The following is a 23,692-nucleotide window of genomic DNA, read 5'->3' on the forward strand; positions in this document are numbered from 1 at the left end:
TCAGCTTGGTGTCCACCAGGACCAACAGGTCTTTCTCTGCCAAGCTGCTTTCCAGCGGCCCAGTCCCAGCATCTACTGATACATGGGGTTATTTTTTCCCAGATGTAGGACTTTTCCCTTTGTTGATGTTGTTCATGAGTTTCCTGCCTGTGCATTTCTCCAGGCTGTCCAAGTCTCTCTGGATGGCAGCACAACCCTCCAGTGCCACCCCTCCCAGTTTTGTATTGGCTGCGAACTTGCGGAGGGTGCCTTCTGCCTCATCATCCAGTTCATTAATAAAGACATTAAGCAGTATTGACCCCTGGGGTAAACCACTAGTGACTGGCCTCCAGCTGGACTTTGAGTGCAGTGGTTTCGCCAATTATCAGTCCACTCCACTGTCTACTTTAGTCTGTTCTTCCTCTGTTTGTCTTTGAGGATGTTTGAGATACAGTGTCAAAAGCCTTGCTAAAGTCAGCATAAACATCTGTTGCTCTCCCCTCATCCAAGAAGTCCACCTTGTCATAGAAGGCTATCAGGCTGGTAAACATGGTTTCCCCTTCATGAATCTATATGTCTACTCGCAATCACCTTCTTGTCCTTCGTGTGTTTAGAAGTGGTTCCCAGGATGATATACTCCATCACCTTCCCAGGGATCAAGGTCAGGCTGACCAGCCTGTGTTTCCTTGGATCTTCTCTCTTCTTGAATATAGGAGTGACAAAAGGAGCAATGCTGTAGGAATAAAATCCCTTTCTTTAATGAGCATCTTATCTTTAGCTCATCTATGTTTTTGTGGAAAAGGATAAAAACAAGTGTCTGAACAGAAGCAGCCAGCTTTCATGGGGGTATAACAATGTCACTACTGTTTTGCACACCCAAAATGTTCATTGTGCAGTGTGATCACATGGTTAGAAAAGGCAGTCTTGGAAAAAGCCCCACAATTAGCAAAGAGAGTTTCCTCAGGTTTCACTTGCAGTTCCTGGATTTCTCTCCAAATCCTTGGATAATTGGACTTCAAAACAAAACAAGTCCCCCCTCCCCTCCATCCCCTCATTACTAAAAATTAATTGCTCAAGTATTACTAAGTTGCCAGAAAAAGCTAGAGTTAGCTGGGTCAGGTATAGCCTGGTGACAGCATTAAGAGCTGCAAGGTGCTGTTTGTTACTCGGGGACCCTGGCATGTAGGTCGTCAGGGGCAGAAGACAATGAGCTGCTGTTCCCTGAGGTGGTCCATCGGGCTGAGCTTGGGCTGCTTGCACGAGCAAGGCCTGCTCTCTGGGTGGGGGTTCACAGGATCGAGCCAACCAGATTGTCCCTTAAATGTGACCCTGAATCAGAAGCAATAGATAATTTCTGAGCTAATAGTCACAATTTAGTACTCCTCCTTTGGTATTTGGCAAGATTCAAATTTGTCTTTGTAGCAGCTCCTCCAAAAGAGGAACTCCTCAAAGCCATTGTAATGCCCCTGTCTTGTGTATAGAGGGAAAGAGAGATTTTGTAAAAGACAAAAAAAGCTTGCTTGACCATGATTACTTTTGTGTAGCCATCCAAAACCATTACTGCCTCCTCAGAACGTTTAATATAAGAGGACTGTGGCAAAGTTAAGCATTTGATGAAAGTAAAACCTAAATGCCTTTTAATAAGCAAGCTTTTGAGGCAGTAGTAGCTTTTGTGTAAGCCAAAAAAAGTATACTGTGTGATTTGAAAGTTAAGTTTTATGCAGAAGAGCCTCCTAGAAGCCCCCTTCCCTCCAGCCTTATTTTTCTGGAAGTCTAAACACTCAGGGCTTTCTGCAGAGTATGATATTTCGCTAATATCATACTCTGTAAAATCTGTGTGCATCTCTTGTTCCAGGCTGCCTGAGTCAGAATCCCCTGTGGCCAGATTTTGGTCCAGGTTAATGCTGATGTAAAGAATTCCGGCATGTTTCTGTGCAGAAATAGAGAAGAGGGTCTGCTACCTTTTCCTTTCCTTTTGTGCTGTGGTGTGTACATGCATGTGGCAGCATGTTGTCCTGTGATTATGCACATTCTGAACTTGCTTATGTGGTAAAGTGGCTTCACACACTAACCAGCCAAGCAGCTGCTCCCAACCAGAAGGAGATGTATGGGGTTTCATTCTGAATGTGAAGAGCAGTATCATTGCTAATGGCACTTTCAGCTGCTGTAGCCCCCTTTGAAGGATGAGCTTGTGTTTGAACCCTCCTTAAACTCCCTAAGGGCAGGTGGGTGTTTCAAAGCCCATTTTACAGATGGTGCATTATGATTTGAGGTAAGCAGAGAGCTTTGGATGAGAGGCAGCCTGCAAGCTTGTGGCTGGATGTGAGACATCAGTACATTGAAAGCATCATCCCGCAAGGTCCCAGTTACTGCCTAGTTTTGTCATAAGCCTGGCAGCAACCACAGAAAGCCCCATGCAGAATCAGGACTTCTTGTTTAAACAAGTTCACTCTATGAGATAGTGCCCGAGGAGGAAAAATACAGCTTGTAATCTAATAGATAAGATGGGGAAAGAGCAAGAGGGGACCTGTCAAAGAGAGACTAATGGACTTGCTGGAGGTTGCACAGTAGGGAAGTGGCAGAACTGGAAATGGACTGTGAATCTCTTGAGACACATCCTGGTGCTGGGTTACTAAATCACAATCATTTTGATTAAGTGCCTCTCCCACTTCTGACTGCCCCTTTCCCAGGTCCGTTGCAAATGGATGTTTCAGCTTATTTTTATTTTATTCTTCCTTTCTTGTTACGAAAGAGGAATGGAATTCCATCTTTTGCTTCTCCGGCTACATCTTGGAAGCATCTGTCACCTGTTCTAGAGAAGAAAGTTCCTCTTCTTCTGTCTTCCTACTGTAAATGAAACATTTTCCAGTAGGATGTGGGTATACCACAGATGGACATTGCAGGGCAGTCACAGTCACAGCCTGAACAGGGGGACTGCACCCCCATGATGTGATGTAGGAAGCTGGCACACCAGGCAGGGCTTTGCAAGGCCATGCTTCAGGGCACTGATCTCTGATATCATTCACCCTGCCTCACCTGTATGCGCCTGTTAACCATGAACCAGGTTTGTCTCAGTGACATCATCAATGTGCTATACTGGATTTTTTTTCTTTTCCTTCCAGTGCTGACTGGAATCAGTCCAAACCCAAGCCAGAAAATGCTCCATCTCATGCTTCTCCAGGAAGATGTTAGTGTTGGTGCAGAGAAGAAAAGGCCTTCCTCTGCCCTCACCCCTTGCCTTCAACTCAGTCGTCAGTCCCACAGTTCTTGATTTGGGCCAGGCCACTGATGCTTTTCCCATCAAAAGGCAGATCTAGTCAACATCAAACAGCTTCCACATCAGACCCTTTCTGTTTCTATGTCTAGCCTCTAACCCAACTATATGTTTATTACTTTAAGAGTCCTTGTTGTTTCTGGGTACCCATTAATGTCCAGACACTAACTGTGAATTCCTCTGTGCTTCCCACTGGAGCTTCTCCACTAGAATTCACTTGGCCACCCTCCTGCTGCAGCTCTGGCCTTTTGCTATCAACCACAGCTACACCAGCATGTCAGCAGGACTTTTGGAGAAAAAGCAGCATCCCTCTGGACCTAGAGGGACCTCTGAAAGAGTTCACTTTCTCATCTCTTCCAGCTCTGAGTCCTGGACACGTTGCTGACACTGTGATCCTGTAAGCATCCTTCCCCAGTAGCCCTGGCAAATCCAGAATGAAAAGATATTTGCTCCATGTCTTCCATCCAGTTGCTTCCCTCTGGGATCTTTTTTTTGGATGTGAAGCTGTAAACCAGACATCAGCCAGGAGTATTTTAGAGAAGAGGAATGTTAAGCATAAACAGCCAGGTTCATTTGTTCACATCAGCCTTTGGGAGTATAATCATGTCTATCCATCATTCCTCTGCCTGGTAACTTCAGCCAGTTTCAGCAAAATTTGACAGTAAGTTCGACGTCTTAGAGATGCTACATTCCTTTCATGCAAACAGGCAGCTAGAGAGAGAAGGATTAAAATTAGCATAAGCCTTGTTAGATATCAGAGAATCCAGAGGTAAGCAGACACTGGGGAAACACAGGAGATGGCAAGCATCACTACTTTGCTACTCACTGACCAGTTTGCTATTCACTGTTTTAATTCCAAGGCACCATGATGAATCTTACGACATTAGGACAAAGGTGGGTTTCCATCTTCTCATAGCCAACAACTGTGTATCTGTTCCTTGCCCCATTCTGGCCCAGTTATCTTCATATAGACCACCTTAAATCTTCTGAGGGGAAGAGGGAGGATAGCTTCAATGGATCTGTCAGTCATTGGGGCAAACATTAAGGTCAAGGATAGCAACAGGCTGGTTACTCTTCTGCTTCCCACAGCGTTACCCTTCACTTCTGCAGACATTACTCCTCCTGCTCTGGGGTACCAGACTCTTTACAGCTCTCACCTTAGCATCTGCAGCATGATTGGTGGTATCACTGCAGCAGCAGTATGCAGCTTGGCAGGTATTAATGGATTAATTTATTGGCTGATCCCAAAAACCTATGGATGAGCATAGGAGCAGGTACATGCTGAAGCTAACTAGTCCCTCCAGCTTCCTGGAATAGTTTGTGTGTATTGAGTGCATTTGCTCCCTGGTTTCATGGCAGGGAGACTGGGATCATTGTACTATAGTGGAACAAAAGTGTCTAGAGCAAGAATGTCTGGTCCCTTCCAAAGCTCGTAACAATACAGGAATTCTCGTCAACCATAACTCCTGCATTTCTTGCTTAATACTTTGAGTGTCTATGTGCAGCACTCTGTCTTGTGTGTGTACCCTCTGCAAAGTGAATTTTGCAATGCAGAGCAAACCAAGGATGTTTTTTTAGGAGTCTCAAAAAAAGTCCAAGAAGGAAATTCCATTGAAACATGCAGGAATGCAGCAGATTTTTTAAGTTCCAGTTTTTTGAGACCGCTGTCTCATGGTGAGACCTGGGGAATGCAGGATTTACACTGAATTTCCACTGCCAGGCAAGGACACTGCAGGAAGAGGATCCCCAAACAGACAGAGGACTGCAGCTTTTTCAGCCAAGGGACTGGAAACATAGCAGAGTCCTTCTAATATTCCTGAATGAGGTAATTTCTGTCATGTTTGGATCCTGGAGCAAAACCAGTTTGGGTTTTGGCAATAGCTCCTTGTTTTCCCTTCAGCAACTGCCAGAAAAGAACTGAAGATTGGAATAACTTTTATTTTATTCCCATTGTTTTTCCTCTGGTGTTTAGCTTCAGCCTTGGTTACTTACTGCCTTCAGGAGCTGTGTGTGAATAGCTGGAGCTGGGGTGGTAGCATCTTTGCATTTGCTACACAAGAAGAAGAGAGATAGCCTCCTTTCAATTTCAGACAAAGTAGATTTTGAACTTGCAAACCATCCTTGTGTGATCGGTCAAAACAGAGTGTTCTGGCTTGCTTTAACTGCTAGATACAAGCCAAACCTCAAAGGAGAATTTGGGAACGTTGATTTTTCCTTCTTGCAGAATGAGGGAGGGCTTCGTCTGCAGACGGTTTTCTCCTGGGGAAGAAGCATTTCCTATTCTTAAATGAACAGAGAACTGAGCTTTTCCTTCTGTAATTATGTGGAAAAAAATTATCACTGGGCTAAGGCCCTTTTTCTGCTCTTTGCTATAAACTGAAATTATCTTCTCCCTTACTGTGAGTTTTGAATGTTTTGCTAGCTTTGTTTTCCCTGAATTTACACATTGTCATGTACTCTGAGAAAAGCTATTCCATTGCCACTTGCAGGAAATTCCAATTGTCTCGTGAGAAGGCTGCATGACTGATTTCTACCCTAATTTGACAGATCGAGGAGAGATTTTTCTTAAGCTTTTGTACCAAATTTCAGAATCTTCTGAGCTCCTGTGCTCACAGTTAGAAGTTACAAGAAGAAATAGGGCAGGGTACAGTGATAATCAGAGAAGAGGGAATAGTTTGTTGATTAAAACTGTATTTCCAGAGCTGTAGCCTTATGGGAAATTTGTGAAGCAGCAGCAGGTAGTCCAAAATCAAATGCAGAAAAAGAAAGAATCCTTTAGGCAAGTGGAGAACTACAATGAGAGAAACAAGTGAACAGCGGCTATTCAGCCTAGTTCAGGTTTAACTATCTCAGAACCACTAACAGTACTGTATAAAACAATTCATGGTTCTGTATGATTACTTTTTTTAATAGATGGGTGGACATTAGATTAGAAGATGTTGAAAGGCTACCAGAGCTGGAGAGAAGGTTTAAAAAGCAGCATGCCTACTTCTTGTGTGGCTTTTGTAATTCTAGCTATTGCTTGTGCACAGAATGGCTGTAGCGTAGATTTGGGCCAAACATGAGGGGATTGTAGGAAAGCCTTTAGCATTGTCAGATAGGATAAAACAGCAGGAAGCTGTTACACCTGCCTTTTTGTTCTGATGAGCAGCCCCTGCTATGCACCAGCTAGTGCAATACCGTGACTTAGAGCAAATCTGAAACGGTCTCCTTTGAAATTGTATATTCTCTTTTTTTGGCAATAGATAAGTAATAGCAGTTTTTGCTAGAATGAAGTGTTCTTGTTTTCGTTAATATTTGGGGGTTTCTGTTATATTTTCAGAGAACCATTTCCAGAGCTAGGCAAAGGCTAGCCAAGAGCTTTGGCAGTGGTCCCCTGGTTATTTTTAATGCAAAAATTAAATACCTCCGTGCCCAGTAGCAGATTTGATAGAAAGGAATATGTGCTCATACTCGAAACAAGGTGGGCTATTTGCTCAAGCCTACGTCCTTTAGCAATGGTAAATGGGGAATGTTTTAATGTGACCTGTGCATCAGGGAGGTTGCTGCTGGATGATCTGACACTGGAAACCCCTCATACCACCGGTATAAGGTATATATTTTACTGGAGAACATATCTCCAAATCCTCAGGCTGCAGGCCCTCAAATGCTTTGCAGTGAGTTTCATCTAGTTCTGAGGAGACCTTTCTTTGTTGGAGTGAGAATATTTAGCAAAAAACATCCCTCAAAGGCCAGACTACCATTGCATTTTGGACCAGAATGAACCCAGACAGCTTTCATTCTCTCCTCAATGTGAGCTATGAAGTCCACAAGAATCTCAATTTGGACTGTATTAGTCCAAGAAACCTTTACAGTAAGAGGTGTCTGGGCAACAGGCTTAAACAGGAATTTTATATACAGCGTGGGAGGTTTCTTACTGCTGTAAATCAGCTTGCTCCAGGGCTGTCTTAAATAACTCGGAGACCCTGGGCACAGTGCCTGAATGTATGCCATTCTCCACATGTGCAAGTCTAGTGAGGTCAGACTTACTGCATGTGCCAGAAAAGCAATGCATCCTGCACAGCTGGACTCCCTGCATGCACCATGCAGAGCTGCTATGTGCGTAAGCAGCAAGCCAAATTATTTGGACTATTTGTGGGCACATATTGTAACTCGACAGCATGTATACTGCCAGTTCTAGTGCATCTGGAATTAAGGCCAGCACCCATCTATGGAATCCCTGTCTGAGCCATCCCAGGGCAAATCTGCTTTGGGGACAGGCTTACATCAATGTCAGTTTGTTCCAACTGATTTTTCTGTTGGTTTTCATTTGCTTCTCATTGTTTTGTAGCCCTTCTCACCTGTCATATTTGTCCTCTTCTGTCCCTTTTCCACCTGCTGCACGGTGTGGCAGAGAGATGCCATGCCCACATTACCTCCTGAAGCCACTGTGGAAACATCTGGAGGTCTGCACAGCTTATATAGTGTTTTGAGCTCTCCAACAGGGCTTTTTACCCAAAGAGTTGTGCTTTTTCTTCCAGAAAGTCCAGGTGTGATATGTATCCAGTTCAACCAAATAAGCTTCCTGACAGAGCGCATTCCACAGCTAGTATTTGGTCACCTGAGGAAACCACCCTTTGCTATCTACATGGAAGGGTTTTAATCCTGCTGCCCAATGGCAGAGTGAGGTATTAGATGATGACCCTAATAAATGGTCCGATTTTTTGTGGAGCAAAAAGCGCTGAAAAGTGAAAACTGCATTAGAAAACACCCATTCACTCCTCCCAGGAATTTGCTTTCTATGGGAATAGTGAAGCCTCTTAAAGGAAAGTTCTTGTTATTTAGGTTAATTAGCTGATTGCTTTGCTCAACAGTGGGAGCTGAGCTAGATCCCAGGCCAGGAACATTGCTTGTTAAGCCTGAGTTGAGAACTGTTAACCTGACGTGAAGCTCAAGTGTCCTAATGCAATTGCTCTGTGAGGGAAAATTGTTGCTCATACTCCTGAAGGGGTTGCCACGTTTGCTTTGCCTGTGTGGGATCAGTGTGACGTGTTACTGCTACATTGGTAAAGCTGTCATAAATGATTGGCATACACTTTCTACTTTTGAATAATACTTAATAGCAACTTTTGCTCCCCTGAATGACCTCTAAAGAGGAGCCTTGCAGATAGTCCAAAGAAATCTGCCCCAAACACCTCTTTTTGGAAGCACTGTCCTCAGCAAATTGGACACCGATGTCTTTAGAATGGTGTTTCCAAATGTCTTCTGGTTTTATGGAGGCTAATGATGTAACTGAGAAGCAGCATCTGCACTTTAGGCTGAATTCAGACATTTTCCATGCTAAAATAATTCCAGCTGCTTCATTTGCTTCCTTTTCCTGTAGATTCCTTTCTGATTTATGTATTTTATACTGACAGTTTTTACAGATTTTGGCACTGGTCAAACAGAATTCCTGACCAAAACCCAGACAGGAATTTATTGTAAAATAGTATCTGCCTTTCCAAGCCAGCTGCTGCTCATTTAGATAGCAGGGAAGGTGGCTTTCAATTTGCATTTTAGTTAAGCAAAGTTAGTTTTGGGGATTTTTGCATTTTAGATTAACTAAAATGGAAATCCAGGTTAGCTGTCATGTATGGACCACTCGGGAGGAGACGAGTGGTTGCCTGGGTGTGAATTGAGTGCAGTTGACCAGTCTGTCTCTACAGGGAGCAGTAATGTGTGCACAGAGCCCTCACATTAGCTTGTCCTGGTTTCTTAGAGGAAATACACTGCAGGGTATCAAAGAAAAAGGTCTTCTGGGTCAGAACTTGAAGTTGTCTCTTATCCCAAGAGCAGCTCTTGTTTCAGCAAAACTTTGAGATTTGCTCAGGACTGGTGGTAGAAGCTGCAGTGACATTAGAGACTTCTTCCATAGCGCAAAAATGCACTTCCTCCTGTCCGCCCCTTACAACCTGCGGTTTACATTAACAGTAGGATCATTCCATTTTTCACTTTTAGTTATGCAGACAGTCCCAAAATTGGCTTTCACATTCTGAAACAAAATCCTTCATTTTTTTGGACAGTCAGTCTAGTGAGAATATTGTATTTTACATGTAATGGCCATAGGAATATAATGGTCCCACTGTACATACACACACTTACAGCTTGTATCTTAAAGAAATCCTGTGATACCTTTATGAACCAATGATCATCATGGCCGTAGCCTTTTTTATGATGGCAAGTAATCAGTAAAAAAGGAAAATGTGCAATTTTTGTAAGCCAGGATTTTAACAGACATGAAGATAAAAGCAAATCTCAGGCAGCAGCAGAGCTCTACAAATTGGTGGGACACTTGTGAGTACAAATACTATAATAATTCCAGTGTACAGTAGCTCTGCAGGACCTATTCGTGCTCGTTATGGTTTATTAGAAGTACAGTAATGCATCATCATGCTGAATCTTGAGCATGTGCAGGAGAAAAGAGAAATCTTTCCAGGACTGTCTTTTTGCAGTATGCTTGACCTTGTGTCCAATGTACATTTGCACAGAGGATCATGATTGTGTGTAGATCATTGCAGGTTCAGGTTTGCAGAATGTCAGAACTGATTATCCTTTTCTTGACTCTGGAAGTCAGACTTTCCCCTCTGTTGTCTTGGGGGAATGAAGCTCAGTCATTACTCTGGATTTGGGAGCAATGTTTGGATGAAAAGTTTTTCCTGACTGTGATGCAAAATGATACAAGTGCCTCAGCAGTCTTGCATTCATGAAATTGTAGTGACGCTTGTCAACAATAGCAATGCCCACTTCTCTTGCAAATGGGCTTCTTTATAGTCTTAACTGGAAGGATGCGAGCACTAAAAGTGGCCAGTGATACACTATGTACTGTTGTTTTCTGTGTTGACCATTGAAAAAAAAACATTGTAGCACAGAAATTTAGTTTGAAATGTTTATTGGACTAAAACCAGTTTAAAAACCAAGAAATAAATCCAACTGTTAAAAAAAAAAAAAAAAAGTGTTGTTTAAGGTGGAAGAACTTGCATTCTGGGAACTTTTTCTTGTCTGCAGATCCTTGTCTGCAGGAATGGACTAATGTTTTTGCTTTTCCTTGTATACAAATGTAGAGCAAGCTGAGCAATTAAGAATTGGATACCAGCCTGTTTAAGGAAGATCACTGCATTTAGTTTTGCTGTTTGACCTCAGTAGCAGAGTGGTGTGACTGGAAACACACCTGCACTGCACAAAATCAAGGTCTGTTAGGCAAACAACAGCAATGTCCTTTTCTAAAGCATCCTTGAATATTTGTACATAACTTCTTGCTAAGATTGATCTCTTCCAGGAAACTTAAATAGTCAGTTACTATTTTAAATAGTAATTAGTTTTGGTGACTCAGTTGAAACTCAACTTCATGAGGGTTTCATTGCACAGAAGGTGCAGGGAGGAATACAATGTTGTGTTACCTTATAGTGGCCTTAAGATAATATTTGATATTAGGTGGTCTAAAGATTTACAATTCAGTTGTGTGGGTGCCCATGGCACCCACCCCACAGCTTCCAGCTGCCTTGTTCTTCCCTGGAGAAGCCAACCTTCCCTTCAAGGAAGTCTCCTTCATGCAGTAAACTGCAGAAATGCCTTGGGGCTCTCCATCTGAGTGCTCTCTTGACAGTACTGCAGGTCATACTCTTTGAGAAGATCATATGAAATGCCCAAAGGGACAATAATTAAGCTCCCCAAGAGAAGAATGGGCAACTGAGGGGAAGAGAGATGCTAGCTGAGGAACAGAATTGGAGAGGTGGCTTTACTCCCTGTAGCCTTCCTATATAGCTTTAGGTTTATGTCACATAGAACCACATTTTTAAATGTATTTAGGGCTTAAAGGTGCAGGTGAGTGCCTTTGGTTAGACTCCAGAGCCTCTAAAAATGACACTTAAATAGCTCCACAGCTGTGAGGACCTGTATCTTGGTTCTCCGCTTGCACAGTGGATGTAATTGTGGCTCTGCCATGTTGATGGCTACATCAGAGCCTGTGATGCGCCTGGGTATGTTAGTAGTGATATCTCTACAGAGCCCTGCAGGCATAAGTTGTCTCTCTGCCTTCTTTGCCTCAGTGCTAAATAATGTTTAGCCTGTGCTAGTGTGCCATGATGCATTGATATTGATGGTTTTCAGCAGCTGAGGTTCAGACTGTGAGATTACTGACTTGTTCCCTACACCAGGTTGAGTAAAAGTAGGGAAGAAATGTGTTTGTGTCTGTCCTTGTTTATTTTCCCCCATTGTGAAACATTAATTGGTGACTGAATGCAAAATTACCTTTCCCCTGTTTGTTCTTACGGGACTCACACAGGAGTTAATTAGCAAGAAGAAAATTTTATGATATAACAGTATAAAGGATGACAAAGCCCATGTAGGGGTGGAACTGTTTGAAATGTTGTCAGGTCCTAAGGGCACTGCTCCAATAATACTCCTTCTTTGGCAGTAGGGAGTAGGCAAAATAATCTGTGATGTAATGGTCTGACTTGGCATTTACAGCTTGTGAGCCAGCATTCAGCAACTCAGCAGTTTAGGATTACAGAATTACCATCAGAGAGAAATATTGTTGCTTGGAATTGTGACACGGTTTTATAAACTTCCTTCTTTTACAGATTCGATTAAACAGCAGAGGACTTATCTATTCTGTTGGTCTCCTGCTGGCATCTGTTTTTGTCACAGTATGTATATAGTCTTTTGTTCTTCGTTTCCAAAAGAGTGATTTTATAGATGTTTTCTTCATTTGTTCCTTTCTCACCTACAGCTGTAACAGTGGTTGTAGTCTGTTGTTAAGGGATAGGAATGGTCACTCCTATTGTAAACTTCCCAAGACCTTAATCTGGCACTTGGCAGAAGCTATCAGTGTCACGAGATGGCTTTCATGTTTGTATATTTTTCATGGGAGGAGCCTGGGAGATACATTAGTAATTATCAGTTATTTTTCATGCTAGCGTTGAAGCAGATCCCTTGATGTATGATGAGATCTGTTCTCCTGTTGGACAGGTAGACAAAATGCTGTATAGTTTGTACAGTTTGCTTTGGCCTGCTGTAGGAACCTTCTGAAATACAACACAGACCAGAACAAATAATGCCTGGACATGACAGTTTTTCTACTGAAATCGGTGTCTCACATTCCCTGACCTGTCCAAGTCCAGCATAGCAGACTGGAAATGACAGGGAGAAGCAGATTTATGTTACATCTTCCAAATCTTGAGACGACACTATAGGGAGTCCTCCTGTGTGTTGCACACCAACACAATTCCCACATACACAAGACTTTAATCTTTCAAGTGGTTTCTGTGAGAGCAAACTTAGCAAAGTCAAGCACAGCTTTAGACTGTATGGCTCTAGATTGGGATGCAGAGGGGCACATGAAGCATTTTGAGTGAAGAAGAAAAGAGTCTGGCCTTGAAGAACATTCCTGATTGAATTAAATGTGATTGCTCTTGCCAAAACAAAATTAATTGCTGAAACTTAAAACCTCAGGGCCAGCACTTGAGGTGATGTAAGTCAGTGTGGCTTCAATGACTTGTGAAAGGGCTACTCTGATTTACTTCAGCTATGGTCTTCAGCTCACTTGTTGCACACTTCCATTGTGATTGCTTCCAGGTGACCTTGATCAGTAAGGGGACAGTCATCATCATGCTCCTGTAATTGAGAAGGGGATTTACCACTTTATTCAAAATGTTCCTGCTGTGGTGGCTTACTCTGTGTTTATTGTAGGTTTTTGGCGTCCACATGAACAAATGGAAACTGGATAAGAAGCTAGGGTGTGTGTGCCTTTCCCTTTACGGCATCTTCCTGTGTTTCTCCATCATGACAGAATTCAATGTTTTCACTTTTGTGAACTTGCCAATGTGCAGAGATCACTAATGCAGGTGGCAGACTGTCAGGAGGAACTTCCTTCTTACCTGTGCAATACAAACCACGGCTGGCATCTCCTGAATGCGGTGCACCTCCAAGTCGTGACGTATATCCTGTTCACTGTTCGTAGGACCCATGGCCCCATCTAGGTCTGCCCTCTCCCTGAACCCCACAACCTGGAAAAATCCTACGTTGATGTGAAGATTATTTTTTTCAACATTCATGTGATTTCGTAGCTCAGTTTTTGAACAGTGTGACTGGGACTCTAGATGAACTGGCTGCTAACTGGCGTCAAGCCAGGCAAAACTGGTCTGCTACAGTTCCTTCTTTTTTTAAGTTATTTGATGGAAGACTAATTAATTTATGACTTAAGACTATTGCTACAATGCAGAAGAGGGTGCATCGTACAGGGGCTGATTTTCAAGGAGAATCATGGGAAATTTTTTGGCTGTTTTTTTGTTTGGGTTTGTTTGTTTGTTTTAGTTTTGTTTTTCTTTTGGGGTTTGGGGGTTTTTTTTGTTGTATTTTTGTTGTTTGGGGTTTTTTAATTGCCAGAGATCAACATCTTCTCTTGCATCTTCTTCTGGGTCTCCTGTAACGATTCAAAGGTCACAGGGCAGTGTAATATGGGAATACAATTCAAGGTACTTGGCATATGAATGGATTTACTGCATATTAAAAGAAGATTGTCAAGGCAACAGATGATGACTTTTTACTGTAAATAATCTTGTACAGGTGTGATGAGGAATGTAAGGTAAACGTGGATTCAAAGGGTAAACACTACTACCGTTTTACTACTAATGTTGGAGTTTTATTTCTAGGATGTTTATGGTATTTCCAAGCAATAGTTTGATCGCCAGCCCAGGAGGGCTATCAAGGAGGTGTCCTGATTTTTAGTGGCCTGCACATGAAAATGGAAGGTCAGAACTTTCTCTGCTTCGTCAGATTTCTTTTTTTGGGGGGATTCAACAGTTCATGTCTTATTCATTCTGAGAAGGACATAAGTATGCATTGGAACTTTTCTAAATGAGTTACAGACACTGGTTTCTTTAAAAGGAAGGAGGCGTATTTTGCACAGACCTAGTTACTGAAGTCATAATTTGCCATTCTTTAAAGAATACACTGGACCTGGTCAGATATTTGTCTTCTTAAGCAGTTGAACTTACCTGATAACAGATCATGTGGATTCATCACCCCTTCTTTGGGAGGAAGACACAGAGAGAGATGGCACTTTTTAAAATGTGGAATATCTTCAATGCAGACTCGCTCACAGATCTTAAGTTATTGTGAAAGTTTAGCTATTCATTGTTCCAATATCCTGCTAGATTTTGTATAATACTGTATTAATATGCAGGCAGATTCCACCCCATGAGAAACACCATCACAGCTTCATTTGTATGTATTGATACTGTGGATTTTTGCCAGTGCTGGCTGTTGTATTTACTTTAAGCACTGATCACTTCTGTTTCATTTGGTATGGTTTTTTTTCCTTTTTCTTGTATACGTTCTACTATGAAATGTATTAAGATGCTACCAGCTAGGTGAATGTTTTTGTCTATGGTACAAACAGTGGCAAATATTGGTAGTAAAGGCACAGCAAACTCTAAGTAAAAGAAAGGAAGAAAAGCCAAAACACCAAACCGTAAACTATAGCAGGAAAAAAAACCCCTCCAACTGGAAAAAAAACCCAAAACACTAAGAAAAAAACTCCAAACCCATTCACAGACAAAAAGCCAGGTTTTATTTCATTTGCACTTTTGGAAGTGATTTTTTTCAGTTTTTCTTTGGGCAAAATCAATCTATTTATACCCTGTGGTTTCCACTCAGCTCAGCACTTGATTTCCTTTCTCTGTTACACTAAATGTGTGGAGGCACTGGCAGCTGTTGCACTGTGTGTGTCAAGGAAGTCCAGCGGAAAAAGCCGTGTACCACTGGCCTCGCTTAACAAAGTGTGCTTGTGGATCCCTGGCAAGAAGAAGGAAGGGTCCAGGGACAGGCAGTTGAGAGAGTCAATGACATGCCTGTGCCCTCATTCTGGAAAACGATTGTGTTGCTACTTGATCTATGCAGCCTATTGTTTGAGCAGCCTTCTCATAACTATGCCTGCTGGAAGTCCTCTTGTATTAGGAAGCCCACTGTACTTCCCTGTTGTTTTTTGGTTGCTGTCATTTCTTTTTTGTTGTGGTTGTTAATGAGATTAATAATAATAATAACCACTAAAAGGCCTAAAATACTTCCTTAAATCAAACAATGTTAGCAACAATGTGGCACGCTTCACTAAAAGCCACCCCACAAACACACAGCTATGCTCTTGTAGCAAGATGATGCAGTTGCTCCTAAGCAGAATGTTTCCTTGCTGACAGAAGGGACAGATTTGGGGAAGGAAAAAAAAGGAATTTTACATCAGAGCCTATTATTACTTCTATTTTGAATATTTATACTGCTGCTCCAATGGAGCCAGTTGGATCTATTTCTACGAAATAGCCATTACCTATCCCATGGCACAAAAACTGCATGAGGTTTTTTTTTTTTTAGGAACTTTTCCTATTGGTGTGCATTAATTACTGTAATATGTCATAACTTTGTGTGTAAAACCTGAAATACTTTGTTCTGACACTTGTGTGTTGTGCAAGAATGTTCTGCAAGTTGTTTGTTCTAAGCAGAAGCAAAAGGTACGTTGAACTGCTGTTATCTGTGCCATATATGAATTGGTAAGCACTTCCTATGTTGGCAGTTTCAGCGAGGTGTGCTTACAATTTGCAACCAAATCAACCAGTGCAGACCTGGTTTGGAACAGGATAGACCAACTGAATGTGTGCATTCTTGGTTTTGTCTCCAAACAAGCGAGCCCCTCCAGTTTGTTAGCATAATCAAAGCCTGTGGAAAAGTCCCCAAGCAAAAAAAATTGAGCAGTTTTTAGCATCCTTCCTGTACAACATCTCCAAAGCTTGCATTATGTTCAAATGCAGTGCATATCAATACTTTACTTTTTGAGCCAAGCAGAGGACCGAGTCTGAGTGGTTCTATCCTCTCAGAGTTAGATTCTGGAAGCTGCCAGCTGTGCAGGGGGGACTGCCAGTGCCTCTCTCCATTTTCTTGGTGAGAAGCTCTGCAGTGCCCATTGCTGCCCAAGCCATGGGCCATCACTGGGATGTGGGGTCACAGGAGCCTGTCGAGGGCGGCTGAGCTGGCAGAGCCCCTGGAGGTATGGGATGGGACAGAGCTGTGGTGGGGCTGGGGCTTGGGACCGGAGCAGTGGGGTGGTCAGGGGCAGCTGGCTGTGGGGCAGGAGGGAGTGGAGAGGCCCAGGGTTTGGGAGGCTGGGGGAAACCAGGGGTGAAGCCAGGTTGGGCTGGGTTTTTTTAATATGACTGTGATTCATTTATGGTTTTACTGTTCTGAAAGGAAGGGTCACCATGTCATGTCTGGGGCTGGTTGGGTCTTTGGACCAGTCAACTTTTTTGTTTCCATTCCTAGTGGTTTCAGACAGTTCTTAATGAGTATTTCAAAGGGAGATTAAAGAGCCTTTTCCTCAGTGGAGAGCACTTCAGTGCAGCTCTGACTTTGACTTAAATATGTGATCCCTTGCTAGTTTCAACTCCGCTTGACATGTGGATGGCCTTCGTTTGACAGCAGTTCAAAGGCAGAGTGGTAGGATAGGATATGATACGAGGAGGTCCTCGTGTTAGATGTGTTAGAAAAACTACTTTTCTCCCTACCAAAGGTCAATTTTATACTTGTCTTTTTTTTTTTCTTTTTTTTTAATGTGCTGCATTTTTTGGTAGATTGACGGGAACACCAACCTGAAATGTGTGCATAGCAGGAGATTTTGACCGGTATAATTCAGGTTTTTTCCTGTGATGCTACTTGCCTGTTTTGTTTTCAGCTTTCTGTCTTCAGCTGTGTCATTGAAATCAATTGATTAGCATGCTTTGGATTTGTGATACTAGTGCTTGTGAAAACAAATGCTCGTTCTTAAGATTCAGATAAATGTGTGACTGGCTTTTTCTTGACAAAACAAATGAGGTAGGACAGCAATCTAGTTTCAGAAAAACAACATTCAGTGCAGGTGAAGCAACCTGAGGGTAACATTCAATATCCTGCTGTCAGAACAGGAATTTTAATATGCCTTTCCAAATAACCGTATTAATACTTGTGAAATAAAACGTTGATTGAATATAATTGGATAATTTTCTAGAAACCCATAACTTTCTGGTGATTGACAAATGTTTCTTACATCAAGATTTTGTAGGAGCCCTAATCCTTTCAAATAAAGCTCACAGAGATGCAACAGCATAAGGTTTATCTATTTCAAAGTTACACCACTGGAGCTTTAAACTTGTTTAAATACATACTTTGAAAATCAACCTCAGTGGACACCGTATTTAGCTGGATTTAAATCTGCCCTGTATCCATGAAGTTTCACTTGATCAGTAGCCACGGTAATTTAGTCTAAAATACACATAAATCCAGATAGGAACATCCATATTAGGTTTGTACAGCTTTAAGTGAATCAGTTTAAAGCCATGCTTTTGAGGAAAATGCTTGAAGTTTGCATATTTGGAAGACTTCAGCCACTCCAAATTTAAGGAACTGCAGATTTTGAGTGTGTTGAATGGATGTACCAAGTATAATGCAAGGCTTGGAGTTGAAGTTAGGGAGTTCTCAGTGTTCACTGACTTGAGTGAAAGTTGACCTCTATTGAAATCTATGGCAAACCCCTGATGATTGATTTGTAGGGTCAGTGTACATGTTTGCAGCAGTAAATCCTGAAAAGGACTGTGGTACTTTGTTTTTTAAAGATGAATGAACTTTTTATTGTCTTACCTGAATAGATAAATGAATAACTATTAACACAACTAGGCATCTTTAAGGGGAATTCACATGAATATTCTGTTAGCACCTGGTGGCCTCAAATCTGAAGCATATTTCATAAATCTATCTGCTTCCACCCAATCTGCTCTGACTTGTTTGGCTGAATTTCCACAATCAATCTGAGGTGTGGACAAATCCATGCCTTTTGGAAAAGTTTTCTTTATTCATGGGAAAGCAATACGGGAAGTGATGGCAGTTTGGTTCATTGTGCACCAGGGGATATAATTTGGCTGTGAAATCTATTGTTCACCACCCTGAAACAGCCTGAGATCTGGGCCGAGTTATCCAAGTTTGGGCAGAAGCATCTAATTTCAGGAAAGCTTCTAAAAAAAGCATAATTTTTTTAAAGTAACAGATTTAATAATGTATTTATATAGTTAAAATGTCTTTTTTGTGGTATATTTTAGGTAGAGGGTTTATTTTACTTTTTCTAGTAGCCTTGCAGAACAGATTTTAAACCTTCCGCATCAAAACAACGTAACAGAAATCTTGTCAATATAGCCTTCATCTGCCAGGTAGGATTTGAACGGTGCTAAAAGTCAATGTGATAATTTTACAGCAACAATTTAACATAGTCTTTTTACTGCCAGGGAAAACGTAACATTGGATGCCTGAACCTATGAGGATGGTTGTGCTTGACGATAGACCTGCTCAAACGCTGAGTGATTGTCTCTGAGGTTTTCCATCAGCATGCCTGGCAAGCGAAGCAAGCAGTTTGGATTAGCAGAATAGTAATCTCTGTTGCTGGACATTTTGTCTCTCTCATGCTTTAATGAGAGGAGGGGACTGCTGGTACACCCCCTGCCCACCCACCCCCAGCCTTGGTTACCAGTTGCTGCCTGCTAGCTTGGAATGATACTTGCTCCTTTTTCATAGAAGAAACATAGATCTCGCATAGGTCTAAGTCTTACCTTAATTGTGGTCAGTGTTGTCTCCTGGCTGACAGGTGCTGGAGCAGGTGAGGAAACAAGCGCTCCATTCACACCGTGCACATAGAAATGGACGTTTGGTTGCAGGAGGAGTTAATTGCAGAAGTGTTTTGTGGAGAGAGAGGCCCATAATATAAGCAAGTTTTAGTAATCATAGGGATATCTAACTCTGCCATTACGAATGAAAACTAAAGACTTCTGCACTCATCCAGTGAGATCTACGTATGACTGGTAGGGTCATTTCAGTAAAGCAGTCCCCTGTGTAGCAAACCACCCCATCTCTGAAGGATGCTTGTTCTAATAATTCCTGTCAAAAAGCGGTACCCTCAGTGTACAGCTACATGGCTACCGTACGATCACCATCATTTACTGAGCTTTGGAATTTCAAAGTTTTGAAGGGGAAACCATTTTGAAGGCCAAAATAGCATTCATGTCCTCTGGCAGCCTGCAGTTCCTGTGGCTGGTGTGGCTCCTGAGAAAGCTGTGCTGGGGGCAGCTCTCGTTCTGGCCGGCACAGCTGTGCCCACTGGCTGTGGTGTGCTGCAGGGAGGGGATGTCAGGGTACCCACAGACCAGCTGCCCTCTGCCAGTGTGGTTCAGCTGGGGTGTGCTTCTGAGCCCAGCTACTGCAGGCTCTTAGAGTTGCCCAGAGAGCTGCTCCCAATGCAGGGGAGTGCAGCATGCTGCCTGCTGTTCCTGGGTAATACCCACCCCAGCTCAAGGGGCCAGGGGCATCTGCACCTCTTCCCTGGCCTGATTCAAGTCCTGGCGTGCTCGGGCAGGCTGTGCTCAGGCAGGCGCCGAAGTTGCAAGTTCAGAAGGTACCAGAGCCCTCGCTTAACTTGAGGCGTGTACCTTGTCATGCAGAGGTCTGTGTATCGAAAGCTAAGCACATGCTTAAGAGTTTTGCTGAGGAATTTGGTTGAATGAATTCAGCTCTTTGGCATCACCAGGGTTTATTTAAGCGCCCAACAAATGCAGCACATGCCGTCTGAGAGCGGGCGCTCTCATGGGTAGCAACTGCAGCAAAATGTTCCCATCTGAGGCTGCGGGCAGAATCCTGTGTGATCAGTGAGCAGATGAGACTGATGAGAGCCTGTAACGAATGTGCTTTGGTTTAAAATAAAGGAATTGACATTTTAGAAGACTGTGTAAGTTTTATAAACTGTCACTGGGAGTCAGCTACTGAGGTTTTTGATACTGATGCTATTTAGGAAAGTAGATTTGCTGTCATGGATTTTTGCCTTGAGGTGTCTTTCCTGTATGCATCTCTAGAAAGCAGTAGCCTGTGTTAGTAGCTCTGTGCAAACAGGACCTGATGCTGAGCTCCCTGAGATTAAAAGCAAGGTTTTCTAACCGAGGTAGAAGGGCTTGGCATCAAGCCCAAACCTGGGGCAGTCTGCTGATGGGGTTGTGCAGTGTCATTTCTGCTGCGCTTGTGGGCAGGCATCCAGCGGGTTTGTTAACAATGCCCACCAGTGGCAGGGTGCCCCTCTCATGTTCTCAGCAGCTCCTGCCAGCACAAAAAGGAGAGCTGGGCAGTTCCTCTGCCTGCCATATTCTGGTTAATTCAGTTGGTGTTCTTGCATTTCTGAAATGTTCACAGGGCTTGGGCAGAGTCTTTTGAATTTGAAGATCCAGTTTGCTTTTGGAGGAGATAGAAAAAAGAATTTTCCATTGCAAACTTTGGGCTAAGGTACCACAGCAGTAGTTCTCTCCCTTGTCCCAGCTTTGTGCAGCTGCATCTGTAGGCATAAAGGCAGTGAAGTGTGAAGGGCCACATCCAGGACCCTCTGATGCTGTTGACTGCTCTTGAGACAGCACTTGAAATTAAGTTGAAAGCTGTATTACAAAAACATGCTTTTACATCCTGACTTTTGGGTCCTGGTGCAACTTGTGTGTAAACAGGAATAACTACTTTTGGCAAGACTATGGCAATGAAAGACACTTTGCAGGACCTGGTCCTGTATTAGCATGCATGTCACTTCTTGACTTCACTTCAGTGAGGACAGCCTTTGTTGAGAAAGGGTTCATTTTCTATAGGATGGACAAGTAAGATGCCACACTGTGGCTATAGAATTCAAACGCAGTCCCTAGCAGAAGGCAGACCTCCTTCCTGGCTGTTACAGCCTGAGACCTGCATCTTGTTATTTTCTTAGCAAATGCTAAAATAATGAGAACTAAGCTGTCTGGTAAGGGAAAAGGGGAATGAGGCTGGAGGAAAGCAAGTGAAGGTAAACCCTGCAATACCGTAGTTTGTGACCATTTAAATGAAGAAGGCTTGAGTTTTCTCATGCTATCTACAGACACAGCGTGCATGCTCCCATCCCACCATCAAGGGCAAGTGTGTGTAAACAGATGTGCTCTGGCTGCAGCTGTGCCAGATGAAGAAAGAGGTGGTGACCCTTGTCCATCCTCTGCAGCAAACACCCTTACCTGTTTGCGGAAGCTTATCTGACTGGCAGAGCTGCTTGTCTGATTGCGTGCTGATCAATGCCAGAACATCGGGAGTTTAAGCAGTGCAGTGGGCAGTGACTTCTGGGAGCACATCTGTTTTGGGAGGGCATGTCTCTCTGGGACCTAAGATGCTGTGCGCAGGAGGACTTCTGATAGAGATGAGATATGCTGGGGTGTGCTGTGAAATCTTTTTCAAAAGCAGACATCCCTGTACACCCAATAGACACCTGCTTGTTTCCTTAAGATTTTATCTTTCTCCTTGTGTTGCAGGGATGCAGGATTTTGCTTACACTGTCTGTCTTGTAAGCTGAGTCCCTCTGGTTTTGAAGGCTGACCCATATCCTGCTTAACTCAGAATTTGTGCAACAGGCTAGCAGGAGTAGGATGTAACTTTTCGTGCCGTAAATTGATGGGAGAAATGCAAGGAGATTTTGCTTGGCACACCGATCTCAAAGCAATGCACTCCGAAACAGTGTAAGCCTACTGTCTGCCTTTAAAATACCCCAAACTGTTGAAATAACCAGTCATTGCACAGCACATGGAAGGGCTTTTCATAGGAGGTCTTTTTAAATAGACTCTTCAAAGAGAAATTTGCATGTATGAGGATACTTTATATCGTAAGCGGCCTCAAAATGAATGAAATGGATAGAGCCCTGCTCAGTCCCAGTTATGCAAAGCCGCTTGTTATATAACAGATAGAACTGATCTGATTAAGTGGTTATAGATCTGACTTGGGCCTTTTAAGCTTTGTGAAGCCAGACTATACTATACTGTACTAGTTCTACTGAGGGACTCAGTCATAAGTTAATATAATCCATTGGCAGATTTTTGGTGTTAATTTTTGTAAAATGTATGAGCATAGATTTATATTCAAGCAACATATATATACACACACACACACTTTACCTAATATGTCCACTGTTGTCACAATGAAGCCCTGTGGCAACCAGCTGCCAGCTGCACAGTAATAAAGCCCCATCATGGCAACTGCTAAGATGCTAACTGTACCAGTATTCAAGATAGTCTTATAACATCTATTTATAAATGCAAGAGATGGTTACTAGTTTTTATTTGTTTCCACATTGTATTAGCAAGGTATTGTGAGTGGTGCATGGCAGTTGCATATCTATAATGTAGCGAGTCAAAAGCTTTAACAGCTTATCTTTGTACATTCAGTAAGATTTCTAATTGTAATTGCTGTTAGTCATTTGAAATTCCAGCTGCATTTTCTGAACATGAAGACAGCTTCGAAAAAGAAAAAAGCATGTGTGAGACATTAAGGAGGTCAGGAAATTCTGCTCTTAAGTATTTATACATTTTATTTATTTATTTATCATACATTAAACTGAATCCCTGGTTCAAGAAAACATTTTCCCATGCTGGCAGAAGATTTAGGGACCTAATTTCAGTCCCCACCTAAAGCTAGGGCCAGGTTTTCCTGAATCAGGGAGCAAGCAAACTAAGCATTAAAAGCATTGTAGCATCCCTTTGAGTGGCCACAAAAAGTGGTGAGACCTTCTCAGACGCTTCTTGTAACTTACTGCATCATTACAACTCTTGTAACTCAGCAGAGAAGCTGAGGAATGCTGAGAGACCCAAAGATGCTTCTGCAGTGCTCGCCTCTCGATCTCTGAGAGCAGAAATATATAAATAGCAAATACTCATTGCGCTCTAGTGTTTGTAATATCACCGTCACAAGGTACCATTTGAAATTCACATTTCATGAGATACTAACAAATAGATTATTTTTTATTATTATTTTTTAGGGGGGTTAATTTTTCGTAAGTGATCTTCCTTTGCCTAGTTTTCCCCGCCTCCCTTTAACAGTAAATGGCGCTGGTTAAATGTGAAGATCTCTCTTCAAAACGGATGTCATACACTAGCAAATGCTTGGGTGAAGCTGACATTGTCCCAGCTTTATGACAGGGTGGTTACTGTTTACAGCAGGCAAGGATCTCTGCCCTGAAATCCTGCAGTTAAATGGTCCCACCACTCACAAATGCAATAATGCCCAATTTCTACTGCGTTGCTTTGGTTTCAGGTAGACCGGTAGTTCTCCACTGTAGAAGAATATAGCATGCCATTGCTATGGGTGTGAATTACAATAGGGCTTGTTGGGAAATACAGGAGCAATGATGGAGTCATTTTACAACCTCTGGAGTTCACTGGGGGTGTGGGCAGGGACTGGAAGCCTGTATTTTGAGATTAGAAAAGAAAGAGTTGGAAGATAAAGGCTGATTGCCTAAAGTACTGCATCAGTTGTTTATAAAGGTTTATGTAATGCTCAAGATTTGCATAAAGAGAGCTTCCATGTTCTGTCAGCACAGAGCTC

At 42.6% G+C, this 23,692-nt stretch overlaps 1 protein-coding gene across 11 annotated transcripts in view; it reads left to right on the top strand.

Annotated features, from left to right (window-relative positions):
- Positions 1 to 23,692, top strand: part of LOC130157758 (sodium/potassium/calcium exchanger 3-like) — a 280,298-nt gene that overhangs the window by 158,243 nt on the left and 98,363 nt on the right. Inside the window, exons 16-17 of one of the 11 annotated variants that reach the window (XM_056357687.1) lie at positions 11,851 to 11,916; positions 12,959 to 23,554. The exons of the other annotated variants lie outside the window; for them this stretch is intronic. Of the exons in view, the coding sequence (XP_056213662.1) occupies positions 11,851 to 11,916; positions 12,959 to 13,108 (216 nt within the window). The 3' untranslated portion in view covers positions 13,109 to 23,554. Of the gene's footprint in view, positions 1 to 11,850; positions 11,917 to 12,958; positions 23,555 to 23,692 lie in introns of those variants that run through there. 11 annotated transcript variants of the gene reach the window in all.

This window comes from Falco biarmicus, chromosome 12 (assembly GCF_023638135.1).
Source record: "Falco biarmicus isolate bFalBia1 chromosome 12, bFalBia1.pri, whole genome shotgun sequence".
NCBI classification, from domain to species: Eukaryota; Metazoa; Chordata; class Aves; order Falconiformes; family Falconidae; genus Falco; species Falco biarmicus.